At 40.1% G+C, this 12,913-nt stretch overlaps 1 protein-coding gene across 1 annotated transcript in view; it reads left to right on the top strand.

Moving 5' to 3' along the window:
• Positions 1-7,446: 7,446 nt before the first annotated feature.
• The window catches only part of tsc22d3 (TSC22 domain family, member 3), a 34,683-nt gene continuing 29,216 nt past the window's right edge, over positions 7,447-12,913 (top strand). Inside the window, exon 1 of the mRNA XM_070912994.1 lies at positions 7,447-8,169. Within this exon, the coding sequence (XP_070769095.1) occupies positions 7,826-8,169 (344 nt within the window). The 5' untranslated portion in view covers positions 7,447-7,825. The remainder of the gene's footprint in view (positions 8,170-12,913) is intronic.

Raw genomic sequence — 12,913 nt, 5'->3', positions numbered from 1 at the left:
TTTCATTTTCTTTTTATTGCATTTCCTTTCCCTTCTTTTCTCATTTTGCAGTGCATCTCTATTATCTACAATCCCTGTACCAACATTACTCTAATTTGCATTGCAGTGCACCAAAACCACCTAAAGTTGTAAACAGAAATGCTAAGGTTGGTTGAGCATGATGATGGCCACAAATTGTACCTTGCCACTACGATGGGGCATGTAGTATAGAAACACTTATAGAAACAGCTGTAATCAAGCTGCAGCACCCCAACACACACACACAAACACAACAGCAACAATACAAAGGGGGGACACCCAAATGCTGTATATTCAGATACAGTCTCTGGCTTCTCATGGAGTTGTAGCTCTGTGTGTGTGTGATGATGAGGTGTAAGAATCTTCTGTTTGCTTTCACTGCCCTCTAGTGCCCATACAATGGTGTTAAACACACTGAACGCGGATCAGTGTCACATTATTACAGGTTTCATTTATAGACATATTTGGGTTAAAATCATAAATATTCTGCAGCTGAATTGATAAAGAATATCGAATTGAAATGTGTGTGATAAGACAACACTAAAATGAACACATCAAAGTTAATTTTATACATAGTTAGACTAGAAAAATACTTTGTTCTGTATACCAAGACGCCTAAAGCCCCTTGAGGTATATTGTGATGTGTGATATTGGGCTATGTCAATGAAAGTGACTTGACGTGACACAGGTGGACTTTGTCCTCACCTATCAACTGGGTCACCTTTCTGGTTTCCTTCCTTGTTTTGTATAGTGTCTTGCATATAGATACATGTGTTGTGCACAAACAACTAAAACATCTTAAATCCGGATGAATAAGAGATGTTTTTGGAATATGTGTTAAGAAAAAAGCTTAAAGTACTGCCTCGCTTTGGCTGAGGTAAGTGAATGACCCTGTCCAGGACAACGTCTTGGGTTTTTAAGACGAACTCTGTGGGAGCATTTAAGGCAGATGACCCAGTTAGCACTGGCTCAAGATATTCCCACTTGTTCTTTCTCACGCAACTTCTCCATCAACCTTTCTTTCAGTGACGAATAGATGTGATTAGTTCACACAGCGATGTTAAGAACATGCCTCACAACAATGTGTGAGAAATTCAATCATATTATGATGAAAGGGGCTGGATTCTCAGAAATCTGCAGGTAAACACTGCAAAACACTTCTTTTTAATGCACTAATTGAAAGAACTGGTGGTATTACATTTCACTGTGATTGTGACAAATGAACTTCTGACTGATTGATTGATTGATTGATTGCAGCTCTTTTTTTGCCTGAAAATGGCAAAACCTATATTCCACTGTGAATTTGTCAGTTGATCCTCATCAGCTCATCAGTATTATATTTTCCAAGTATGGACTGGTAATTTCATTTAAACTTTCAATATATCAGGATAAGTCTGTTAACTAAACAAATCAAAGTGCAACAGCAGCATGACTTGTACTCTAAACACAGGTAATCAGGAAATTTGACCCAGTTTCTCACAGGTATTTGCAATTACTCAGCTGTTTGAGGGCAACTTTCTGGCGATAAACTAGGAAATGTTTAAAAAGCGTTTAAATGCACCAGTAGTTGCAGTTGAGACTGAACTGGATCTGTGTGTTCATGTCACCTTTGTATCACCTGAACTAGGACACAACCTGTGAGCCCTTGCTATTGCAGGTTAGAACTTCCTTTCACCCACACTGGTTGGAAATGAGAATGTAATCTATGTCTTGACATCTGAAAGACAACAGTTCTAATGCCAAGAATGTCTTGGACTGATGCCTTAAAGTGTTGGTACATGTAGGAACACGAGCAGAAAACATTTAATTAAAGCAAAGAATACAGAGAAATCAATCATATTCAGCTAACATTATAGGGATGGACATAAATCAGATTTGCTTGAACTCACTCTGATGCCAGACTTGGTAACAGCCTATAAAAACTCACTCCAATAAACAAGCCATCAATAATTCCACTTCTACTCGGCGCTGGGAAATGAACCAAATACAACTTTGTCCCAGTGCTGCACGGTGTGAGTTCACCTGTACGACTTTAGTGCCAACCCATAGACACTCTATGTTTTGCGTGGCAGTGTAAAAAGACTATAACGTAACAAATACTCAAACTTACAATAAATAACAAGTTGGTCATTTTTGGTGCATTAAAAAATTACCTATGTAATTCTGAGAACATTTGGTCTCATAAACAAAATAGCTGTTTGTACAAAGAACAACGTTGTACAAACAGTAACATAATAATTATAGCCTTCGGATTAAACTGCATAAATACCCTTTTTTCAAAGTTTAGATGCTTAAAGGAACCTACAATATTAATGCCAAGAATAAACAACTTAAAATGTTGATTGAAACAAAATGCTAAGTTTAGAAGCTCATACAAATGCCCAAGCTGGCTGAAAGCAAACTCTCCCCAGTACTGTTGTCATTTCTATGTTGTATGTATTTACTTCATTGTGCTTTAGTTAAGCTTCAGTAAGAATACATTAGAAACTGCACATTTTACTGCTATTGGAAAAAACAAATTGCAATTATAGTGACAAGCAATCTATATGACATTATGCTGCAGCCATTCATTATTTTTCTTTTTTTTTCTGAATTATTATTACAGTATCAGCAACACATGTCCCTTATCACTTGTTTGCCTGCAAACTGAACATGAGAGCAAATGTGGTCATGTGTCTTGTGTCTTGTCTTGTGTGACTGAAATTATCAGTGTAATTTGGACAGATTTTAGGAATGTGCTTCTGATAGCAATGAGCTTCCACTATCCTAGTTTCACTGACCTAGTTTAGACAGCTGTGGGAGTCTGTCTGTAAAAGGCAATTCTCCTCAAATTAATAATTCATATTGACTGTCCACATCATTTACTTCAGTGCAGTCTGTATTTCTGGAGACAAACATTTTCACCCAAAACAAGCTACCCAAGAACCAAAACACATATTTGTGACACATTTGCAGCTTCCAAGTTTGAATCTGAAGACGTATTCATGAAATCTGCACAAATGAATTTTTATACCTTTTAAATTTAAAATGAAAAAGCCACACAAAATCACACAGAGTTAAAATGATGCTGCCAGGCAGCTCTCTATGGTGTGAAACTTGTGCAATTTGCACCTCTGGCCACACCCCAATCAGTGATGTCAAAGCAGGTGTTATCCATCAGCTGTCAAAGGCAAATCACCTGCTGTGATGTCACTAATTAGGTGTGGCCACAAATGAAAGAGTGTCAGCTCATAGAGGGGCACTGCAAGTGGAAGATTTCTGCCCAGTTTATCACAGATTTCATTGCAAAGAAACAGCAACATTGCCACAATGAAATCCAATGAGGCAAACACTAGTTTCAGGAAGAATTCCACATTTTACAATACTTATTTTGAAGACAAAATGAATACAAACAATTAAATAATTTTCTGTAATACTTTTTCTATTAAATTTTTTTTGGCAGGTTCAACTTTGAGGTGCGCCACAGTTTTGCACTCACACAGTTTTTCTATGCTATGGATGACTGCAGCTGACATTTCAGGGGCACTGACCTTTGGTTTCAACATCAAGTAGGTGGTGCAGATAATGTGTTTAAATTGAGAATTTGTTTACAACCTGTGTGATTAGCTGAATCACTTGTGTTGCTTACTCCACTGGACTCCGTCCTCGTAATGTTGACGTGTCCTCAGATTTCAGTTGAGTAGCAACCACTGCTGGCACAGTTCCATAGCAGTTACAGTTTAGCTGACATTGTTGAATCCTCCCCTCTGGCAGGAGTCTTTTATCTACTGGCCAGATGCCTGTGTTGGAGCATTATCTGTAGGTACTCAGCCGTTTTGGGATTGTTGATTTGTGACTTTGTAGAATGTAGTTTTCCTGTGATCAGTTTTTTGCCAACCAAGCTAGCCATGTTTGCTAGTACAATATTCTAAGTAACTTGTTTTATTGTTGGGCCGACTGCTGTTTACTCTTTTTACCTTTACTCTTGAGGACTCTACGGCAGTGGTGGAAAGTAACTTAAGTACAATTTTGAGGTACTTTACTTGAGAATTTCAATTTTCTGCTACTTTATACGTCTACTCCACGACATTTCAGTGGGAAATATTGTACTTTTTACTCCATATTTATTTGACAGCTATGGTTACCAGTTACTTTTCGGATCATTCAAGATTGAACCAACTTTTTGACTTGTGACCCCTTGCATAAACACAGTATGTAGTTGTGTAGTTAGTAGTTCCACCAGAGAGACATTTCCCCTCTAAAGTTCTCACATGGTTTCATTTGAATAACAGTTTGAGGCCCAAATGATCCAATATTTCACAGTGAAGCTTATATAGAAGTGGAAGATATGAATACAGATGTGTGTAGCAGAGCTTTTTATCCGTCTTTCCTCTCCGGTTAATCATCTCATGACCCCTTAGATGTGTCTTGTGACCCCTACGTTTGGAGCCACTGGACTAACATACCCAACTGTATATAAAGTAGTGAAAACTAAATCCATCAAAAACAGTGAAATGCTGCTTACACATGGTTGCATCAGTATTGACAATATATTATTTAATAAAAAGCAATTTGAAAGTCAATGGCACCTTTACTGCAGAATGAGTACGCTTTGCTGATGATACTTTTGTACGTTTACTAGGATTTAGAATCCAGGGATTTTACTTGTAATAGAGTATTTTTGCATTGTTGTACTGGTACTTTTACTTAAGTAAAGGATCTGAATACTTCTTCTGCCACTGCTCTACATGTATGTTAGCTTGATTAGTTACTGTGTTGTTCTTCCTATGAGGCCTAACAGGAATAGTAATTTTCTGGTGGAGAGATGAGAAGATGGTATTACCACTCTCATATCTGTCCATTAAAATATTAAGTTACAGAAAGGAGTCATTAGATTAGCTTAGCACAAAGACTGAAAACAGGAGGAAACAGCTAGCCTGGCTTAATTAACACTTTATGTGTTTTTTTTCAATCCGTATAAAATCTGAAGTAGTGAAAACTACAATTAGCTGTTTTAGGGGGGATTATGTGCTGGACTATTTCTTGGCTGCAGCAGTAAACTGCCTGGAGTCTCCGCTAACTGGCTGCTGGCTCCATCCTTGTATTTAACACGAAGATATGAGAGTGGTATTGATCTTCTCATTTAACTCTTGGCAAGAAAGCAATTTAGTGAATTTCCCAAATGTCTAACTATTACTTTAATGTTGATCTTGATACTTGCTTCCTGGTATGGAAGATGGAAGACATGTTACTAATTTGACAGTTATGAATTTTGCTTCCTTGTTACTGTACGACTTCATTTTTTGCAATCCCTTTGGTCTAACTCTGGTTTGTGGTGTCTCATTTTATTTTGTAATCCCTATTATTGAATTTGTTATCCAATACTGTTTTCATAGTTTCACCAGTGCCACCAGGAAAGGCTAACTCCTGTTATGGTTGATGCAGTAATTCCATAGCTCAATTGTTCCTCTTACTTTTTGACTGCAGAGACCATTTTCTTCCTCATCACCACCAGAAAAAGTTCTAACCTCAGATATAGGAAACCCACGTAAACTCATTTTTTCCTCCTTTTATAGGCTTAACCAGCATAACATGATTTCAGATTACACATTCCAGTGATATATTAGACCAGTGTCGGTTAAGATGGGAAATGTTTTTAGGGAAAAGCTTTTCAATTGTGGCGTTTTAGGTGGAGAAATGGAATGGAATTGTTTTTGTTCTTTATTTCTTAGTAGAAAGTGTTGAAGGTGGTTCTATTTGATGTATACAGCAATGGCTATACTAACAATTTCCCACTAGAGGGCAGCCTCTACCCGAATCAGTCCTCAATCCCATCCCTCCACCAAACAAACTGCAGCAGCCCCGCTGCCCGAGGACATCATTACACACTCAATAAAGCAATAGTCAGTCATTTTCTCTGCTTAATTGATCCCACTGCTACCCAACAATGCGTGGTGTGACATTTTTTATTGTAGCAGAAACAGCAGCATGCCTCAGAGTAAGACATGCTATTTGTAATTATCTTGTTGTTGTGTTCTTGCATGACCAGCCATCTGTAGACAGCGTGCAGTACACTTGTTGGTCAGTGGCCGAGGTCAGGGGCTCAGCAATGCATTCCTTCTGGAGCTGTCTGTAAGGCTGTAATGACATTGTCCCGGTATTTACCAGGGCTTGTGAAACACTCGTCTGGAGGACAAGAACACAGCACGCTCTTTCCCAATCCAAAACTGTTTGGGAACAGATATGGAAATTGACAAAATCGTAAGCAAACACAGGGGAGGCCTGATAAGATATTGTTTATGTTTACTATGCAAGTTGAGAGCACACAGTCAGTCTCTCTCTCTCACCCTAACACACACACACACACACACACACACACACACATGCAGACGCGAATGTACATGCACAATTACACAAACGTCACTAATGTGCTTTCTATATTACATGATATTTATTGTGACATTCACTTACGAGGTAATAAAACCCCACATCATTATTGTAAAACGTAAAGCACTAAACAACAATCATCGCCGTCTGTATTGATTGCCATCCATTAACCCATCTGTACCCTCTTACTTATCTTAGCTCACAACCATTTACATTCACATAAACTCCTACAATTTAGAGTTTCTTGAACTAACCAGAGCACCCAAAGGAAACTTGCAAGACCTCATACACAGGAAGGCCCCAGCCTTGCTGTAAGGTGGCAGTGCTAACCAATGCAGCACCAGAAATTGAGTTATGTAAAGGAAATTCTTTTATGAATTTACTGTGACACTTCAGACCTGTTCACAGTTCATTCCTGAACAAAGAAATCTTGAGCTATATTTAATTGCATAATGGAGGAGCCTGTGCTACTACTGAGTATATAAAAACTAATTCAATAGAGACAGGCAAAATAGAGAAAAGCACACAGGCTCAACAAAGAAACATTTCCTTTCATTTCAAAAGCATGAAAAATGCTGTGCTGGCAGCTCACATCTACTGAAACATTCCTTTTTTTCTTCATTTCACAAATTAGCAAGACAGACGTGTTATCGCGTCTTTGTGTGTGTTCCTGCAGCCTCCCTCACTCAGCCACTCCTTGTGCTGTCAGCATGGCAGGGTGGAGCTGGCGGAACTGCACATGTTTCAAGCATGCTCTGAAGCTTCACTCCCTCTCTGTCCGTTTCCCTTCCCCTTAATGCGTACACAGCTAAGCTGAAAAAGAAAAGAGGAGGGCCCAGTGCATGTAACCAGCGATGCTTTTTACCAATCACAGGGGTTTCCCCACCCTCTCTGTCTCCCTCCTTTTTCGCTCCCTCCCACTGTCTCTAGGCACACCGACCAAAGCAAAAAAAAAAATAAAAGTGCAGGGAAAAAAAAAGTGATAAGCAGCGAGCAGCTTCTGGGTTTTGCTTTCAAGCGCACTCCTGCTGAATCGGTGTGAGTGAGTGTGTATGTGTGTGTGTGTGTGTGGGGCGTTCACTCTCTCTCCTGCCACAGTAGCAACACATTGCAGCAGCGTCGCCCCCGAACAAAAGGCTAAACGCAGCAGAGCCACAGGAGCAGAAACTCAGGGATAGAAGCGGGCTCAGTGGCCCAGCGTGACTGCACTTCTCAGGGAGGAACTCAACCTGCCATTTAGCCATCCTGGCCCCGGAGTGGAGACAGGACGGTGCACTAGACTGGCCCAGGCTGCCTTTCTGCCTCTCTGAGCTGAGGAAAACACCCTGTTACTGACTGTTTTGTCTTTCACTTTGTCTTTCATTCATACACTTCTGTCATTCCTGCACCTGCCCTTCTACACCTGGGCGTCCTTCCTTGTCACCCACCTGTCCTTTTCGAGATGTCAGATGACGACTGCCGCTCGCCCATCGGCCTGGACTGTTGCAGTTGCTGCCTGGACCTGGCCAATGGCTGTGATGACTCCATGTCCAGCAGTTCGGCTCAGGGCCTTGGTACTAATACCGGGGGCCTGCCAGGAAGCCCCACCAGCCCCAGTGTCAATCACTTCCGCCAGCTCCGCAACCAGCTGATGTACCAGAACCTGAACACGGACAAGCTGAACAACATCATGAGGCAGGACTCCCTGGAATCGGTGGTGAGGGACCCCTGCTTCCTGCTCAATGAGGGGATCTGCAGCAGCAACATTGACCAGACCATGCTGTCTATACTGCTCTTCTTTCACAGGTATGTCTTTTGTTTGCTCATCTGAACGGTTCATGCTTATCTGATAAGGTAACCACTGAATGTAAAGGGTCTTTCATTAGGACATGAAATTCGAACTTGAGCTAAAAGTTATTCTTTACCTCTCTTAAGGACACCCAGTACAGAGTCCACCTTTTCACTTCTGGATCTGCATGTAACAAACCAGTATATAAACGCTGCTTACGAATCCTATTTTCCTTAAATGAACCAGATGGCTAATGTTGGCTAATCAGGTTCCTTGGATCAGCACTTCTTCTAAAAAGGCTGACATAAGTATTTACAGTCAGGGATTAAGTATAGGCCAGGTCAAGGGCATTCATTATGTTTAGAAATGAGTTTCAGATATGACTTTCTGAAAGAACATTATTATTATACTATGTATGTGTTTTCTTTTAGTGAGGCTATTCTGTTTAACAATTGTTAATATTTGTAAGACATATTTGGATACTGGGAAAGACATGTCATTCCTAGATTCTTCATGAGAGCTTTACTTCAAAATAACAAAAGATGATGTGGAGAAAAAAAAGCCAGAGAACAGAGGTAAACAAAATCCAACCTAAAACGAACTCCTTACAAAAACACAAGGTTATTCTATCCTGTGTCATATTGATTCAATTAAAGTGATCTTTTATTGCTAGAGGTCAATTAAAATTGGCCTGACACCTTCCCTGTCGTTGCCAAATGGTGTTTATAAAACAGTGTTTGGCAGCTCACCTCGCAGTGTTTTTGAGAAAGAGAATGCCCCGCTGCAAAGTTGCTGCCAGTTGGATAGTTTGTTTGGCAGCTACTGTCGAATTACTTCAGTCTCAAATTAACAGTTACCATCTTTCCAGTCGGCTACAGTTTTGACTGTCGCTGAACTCCTGAACCTGAGCCAGCAGTTACTGTACAGTGCTGACTTGGAAAAGCTGTAATTACGTATGGTCTGTCTGGTTATCAGAGCAGTGAAATGTGGAGATCTACGGGGGAAATAGCAGTGAACACTAAAACAACACAAACTTGTTATCTTCGTTAGAGCCACCTTTGAATGTCATATACTCTGAAGTTTGTCGTCATTTGTGTCAGTAAAACAGAGATATGTGTTAAAGGATCATGACATATATGTCAGACATATGTATGTCCTAAAATAACATTCATCTGATAATTTGGTACTAAAAGGTTTTCTTTTGTGTTTGTGGTCGTGTACGAAAGGAATCTTCATATCAGAATTGACCTTTGCCCCGACTCTTACCCGTTCTTGTCTAAGGGCTGTTTTCTTGAAGTCACTGTATATTTGAACCTAGAGACTGAGTTTTTTCCCTACCGACTCTTGATGACTCTTGATGACTCTTGATTATGAAATACATCAACAACTAAGTTCTTGTCCATTAACATTTTTACATAGTTTCTGTGGTAGTCCAACCAAATACTAGAGGAGAAAACCTCTAGTAAAAAAAAAAAAGCCCATGGAATTACATGAACATTTTTTGATTTAAGTTTTCATTTAAGAAGGCAGCATATCTATAACTTTTCAAAGTAAGTTTCCCCCTGGACTTTGAATCCTTCTAAAAATAATCATTTTGAGTGACAATAATTAACGCATCTCAGGTAAAAACTGATTTTGTCCCCTGTTAGTCAGATAAAATATCTGTGATAATGTTTGTCTTGATAAAATGTGCCCGGAATGAACATGGCAAAGGTATTTATCATTGATTCAGTTATTTGCAGATGATATCATATCTGCAATGTTCTCTGGCCAAGAAGCATTATCAGTATTTTATCAAATTTCTCCAGAAGCCAAGCTGCCACAGCATACCCAAATAAGTTAAATTTTAACCTGTCTTAACTTTGCTATATGCTACGGCTATTAAAGGCTGTTCTTATCTCCTGTTGTGATGATTGACACTGCATGAGTACAGACAGTACAATGGAAGTAAAACCATTAACTGTGCACTGCAACTGATGGGGCTGATGTAACTGCAGCATTTGGCTGTAAACACTCAGGCAGTGCCAAACTCTCAGGCAGTTGGAAAACAGCTTTTACATTAATTGTTTTTAATACCTGACACACTATGGCATACAGAAAGGGTTTCTTCTGTCTGAATAAAACATCACATATAGGCTATTTGGAGAACTTCCACACACTCGCTTAATTTTTTTTTTCCATCTGTTAAGTTACATAATAGCTGTTTAAATGCTCATTAATTTGACACCTTTTAGGCCATATTGTTCTTGCTGTGGAGCTGCATTATTCAATGAAGGAACAGCCAGTTCTTGGTTTATTTATGATAGCGAGGGTGTGTCATTATTATACCGAAGAACGAGTGGTGTAGAAACTTTGGGTTGCAGCTCCAGCCGGTACTCCCTTTTGGCAACAAGAGCTAACAAAATCAGTGAACAAATAGTGCTTTTCAAACGAAACGTTTTTATTCCAGGACAATACTTTCAACATGTCCTTAGACTTGGAGTTATACTTGCTCAGGTGAGTTATTATTCACTGCATTCAGTGTTTACAGTATCAGCTTGAATAATGCCTGCTGGCAGGGTTTTTGTTAAAAGGGTTACACAAGAGTTTCTGCTCTGCTATTCAGACTTAGTCATAATACCACAGTGATACTTTTGCAGCTTCATGCACTTCTTCACTAACTAAAAGAGTTATACTTTCATGGTTGCACAATGTATTAGAATATTCATAAAAGTGAAACATAGATGATTCAGTATTTAAATCTTGATCTCCTTATCTGTTTTGTGAATTACACACAGGACTGGCATCTCTAAGGAGGAGAGAAAAATCAGGTTATAAATGCCAGTATTTTGGACATTTCTGGCTCAGAGGCAAAGTGTTCACCTGTGCCATTGGCCAGTGTGACCGTGCATCTGTCTGTGCCAGCTCAACTGTTTGCCTGACAAACAAGAGTCTTTAGCCAGAACACTTTGTTCCTGAACCTCCCCTTCTCAAGAGGGAATCACAGACCCGGATCATGTGGCTTTCATGGACAGGCTTTCTTTGCAGGATTAAAACACTGATTTCAAATGTAGCCTTGCGGTTTTTCCATGCAGAAACACAAACGCACTCGTTCATTCACACATGTACTCACAGTCCAATCCTGTCAGTTAAATCAAGAAAGATGCCTTGCTGAGCTGAGGTTTGCTGGAAGTTCATACGTTTTTCAAGTACTTGCTTCGGGAGGGCCCGGCTTCTGATGAAAGCCTGGCTGAGGCTTATTCTGTGACCTCACCCTGGGTGGTCAATCTGCCGAACAGCCATCAATTTCTTTTGCCACTTGTTAACAGAATAAAATGTTCAGCATAGCCCGAGGAAGCATGCCAGGACATCGTTTGGACTTGGACGTTGAATATATGAGCCAGTGGCCAGCAAACTTGTTATGTAAATAATTCAAGGGTCACTGAAATGTGCTGAGAGGAGAATTTGAACTCATCAGTCCTGTTTGGTGTTTGAGGCAGAGCCAGAGAGCCCTGAGGGGGACAGGATCGGTGATTTCCCAAGGATAAAACCAGTGAAAATGTGTTGATTTACTTTGAGGCTCAGAAAGCTGCACTTGTCTGGAATGAGAGAGGTGCTCTTGCACACCTTCACCCCGGGCAGTCAGTCAGTACTTAGCGGCCACTGAACACCATCACATGCCAGGGTGAAGAGGGGTGAAGAGCCTGAAGCGATGACACAAACGTTTATCACAGGACTTCAAGTCTGTGACCTGTCAGTCAGTCAGTAAGCAGTCAAAATACAAAGGGGAAAGAACTTACTGGCAGCAAAAAAGATGTCACAAAGTGTCAAAGACCTCATAAAAGAGGTTTTCTATGCAGCTGCCCCTAATGTGACCACAGGACCGGGCTGGAGAGGAGTTTGCCTTCAGCCTGCAGAGCACCGTTCCAGGTTTATAGCCAAGATAACAATGATCTATCTATCAAACCTTAGAAGAAAGAAAATGTTCTTTTAAGGAAAGCCATGCAAACAAATAAACAAAGTTTGTTGGTGTTCAAAATGGCATGAAGCTGCTAAACAAGTGTAGGCAAGAGGTTGCCTGGCGTGCGTAAGAATGAAATCACTTTAATTTCTTGGTTCAGGTCTGTTGACTGAGAAAGAGAAGGAATTTTCCTGTCTGGTTGGAAGAGACTGATTTTTCTGTCAGGCAAAAAATGTCTGTCTGTCTGTCAGTTCAATTCAATTCAATTCAATAGGCTTTATTGGCATGTGCCAAAGCACAATCACAAATGACAAATATATGTCTGTCTGTCTTTCTGTCTGTCTGTCAGTAAGTACAAACAATGGCAGAGGTATAACCTCTGTCTCAGTTTGATTTTCTACTTTGACACAACTATTTATCTTTCTAACACTTTGTTGCCATGGCAAATTGGACCTCATTACAATGGTAAAAGTTCCTCACTTTGGCCTGAGATGATCACTGGCCTTTGGCTTTGGTCCAGTTGACTACTGAACATGACCTAGCCCTCCCACAATGGAGTGGAGACAGGATCCAGCTGTGTCAGAGACCCTACTGAGTTGCAGAGCTCCACTCTGTGATCAAAATATAAACCACAAAATAGCTTTCCTACAAGAAGTCCTGTATTTAGTGAGCCACTGTGGAGGTTACTGAAAAAGTCTTCGCCATGTGTAAGCCATCCAAGAATCCATACAAATGTGTATTTAACAATATAAAAACAAATCCCAAAAGCAAACCATGTGAAACTACTGGAGAAGCTTTAGTAACCCAGGAAAGTCTTAGCT

Source organism: Enoplosus armatus, chromosome 10 (genome assembly GCF_043641665.1).
Source record: "Enoplosus armatus isolate fEnoArm2 chromosome 10, fEnoArm2.hap1, whole genome shotgun sequence".
Lineage (NCBI taxonomy): Eukaryota > Metazoa > Chordata > Actinopteri > Centrarchiformes > Enoplosidae > Enoplosus > Enoplosus armatus.
This window is presented reverse-complemented; position numbering and strand designations above follow the sequence as displayed.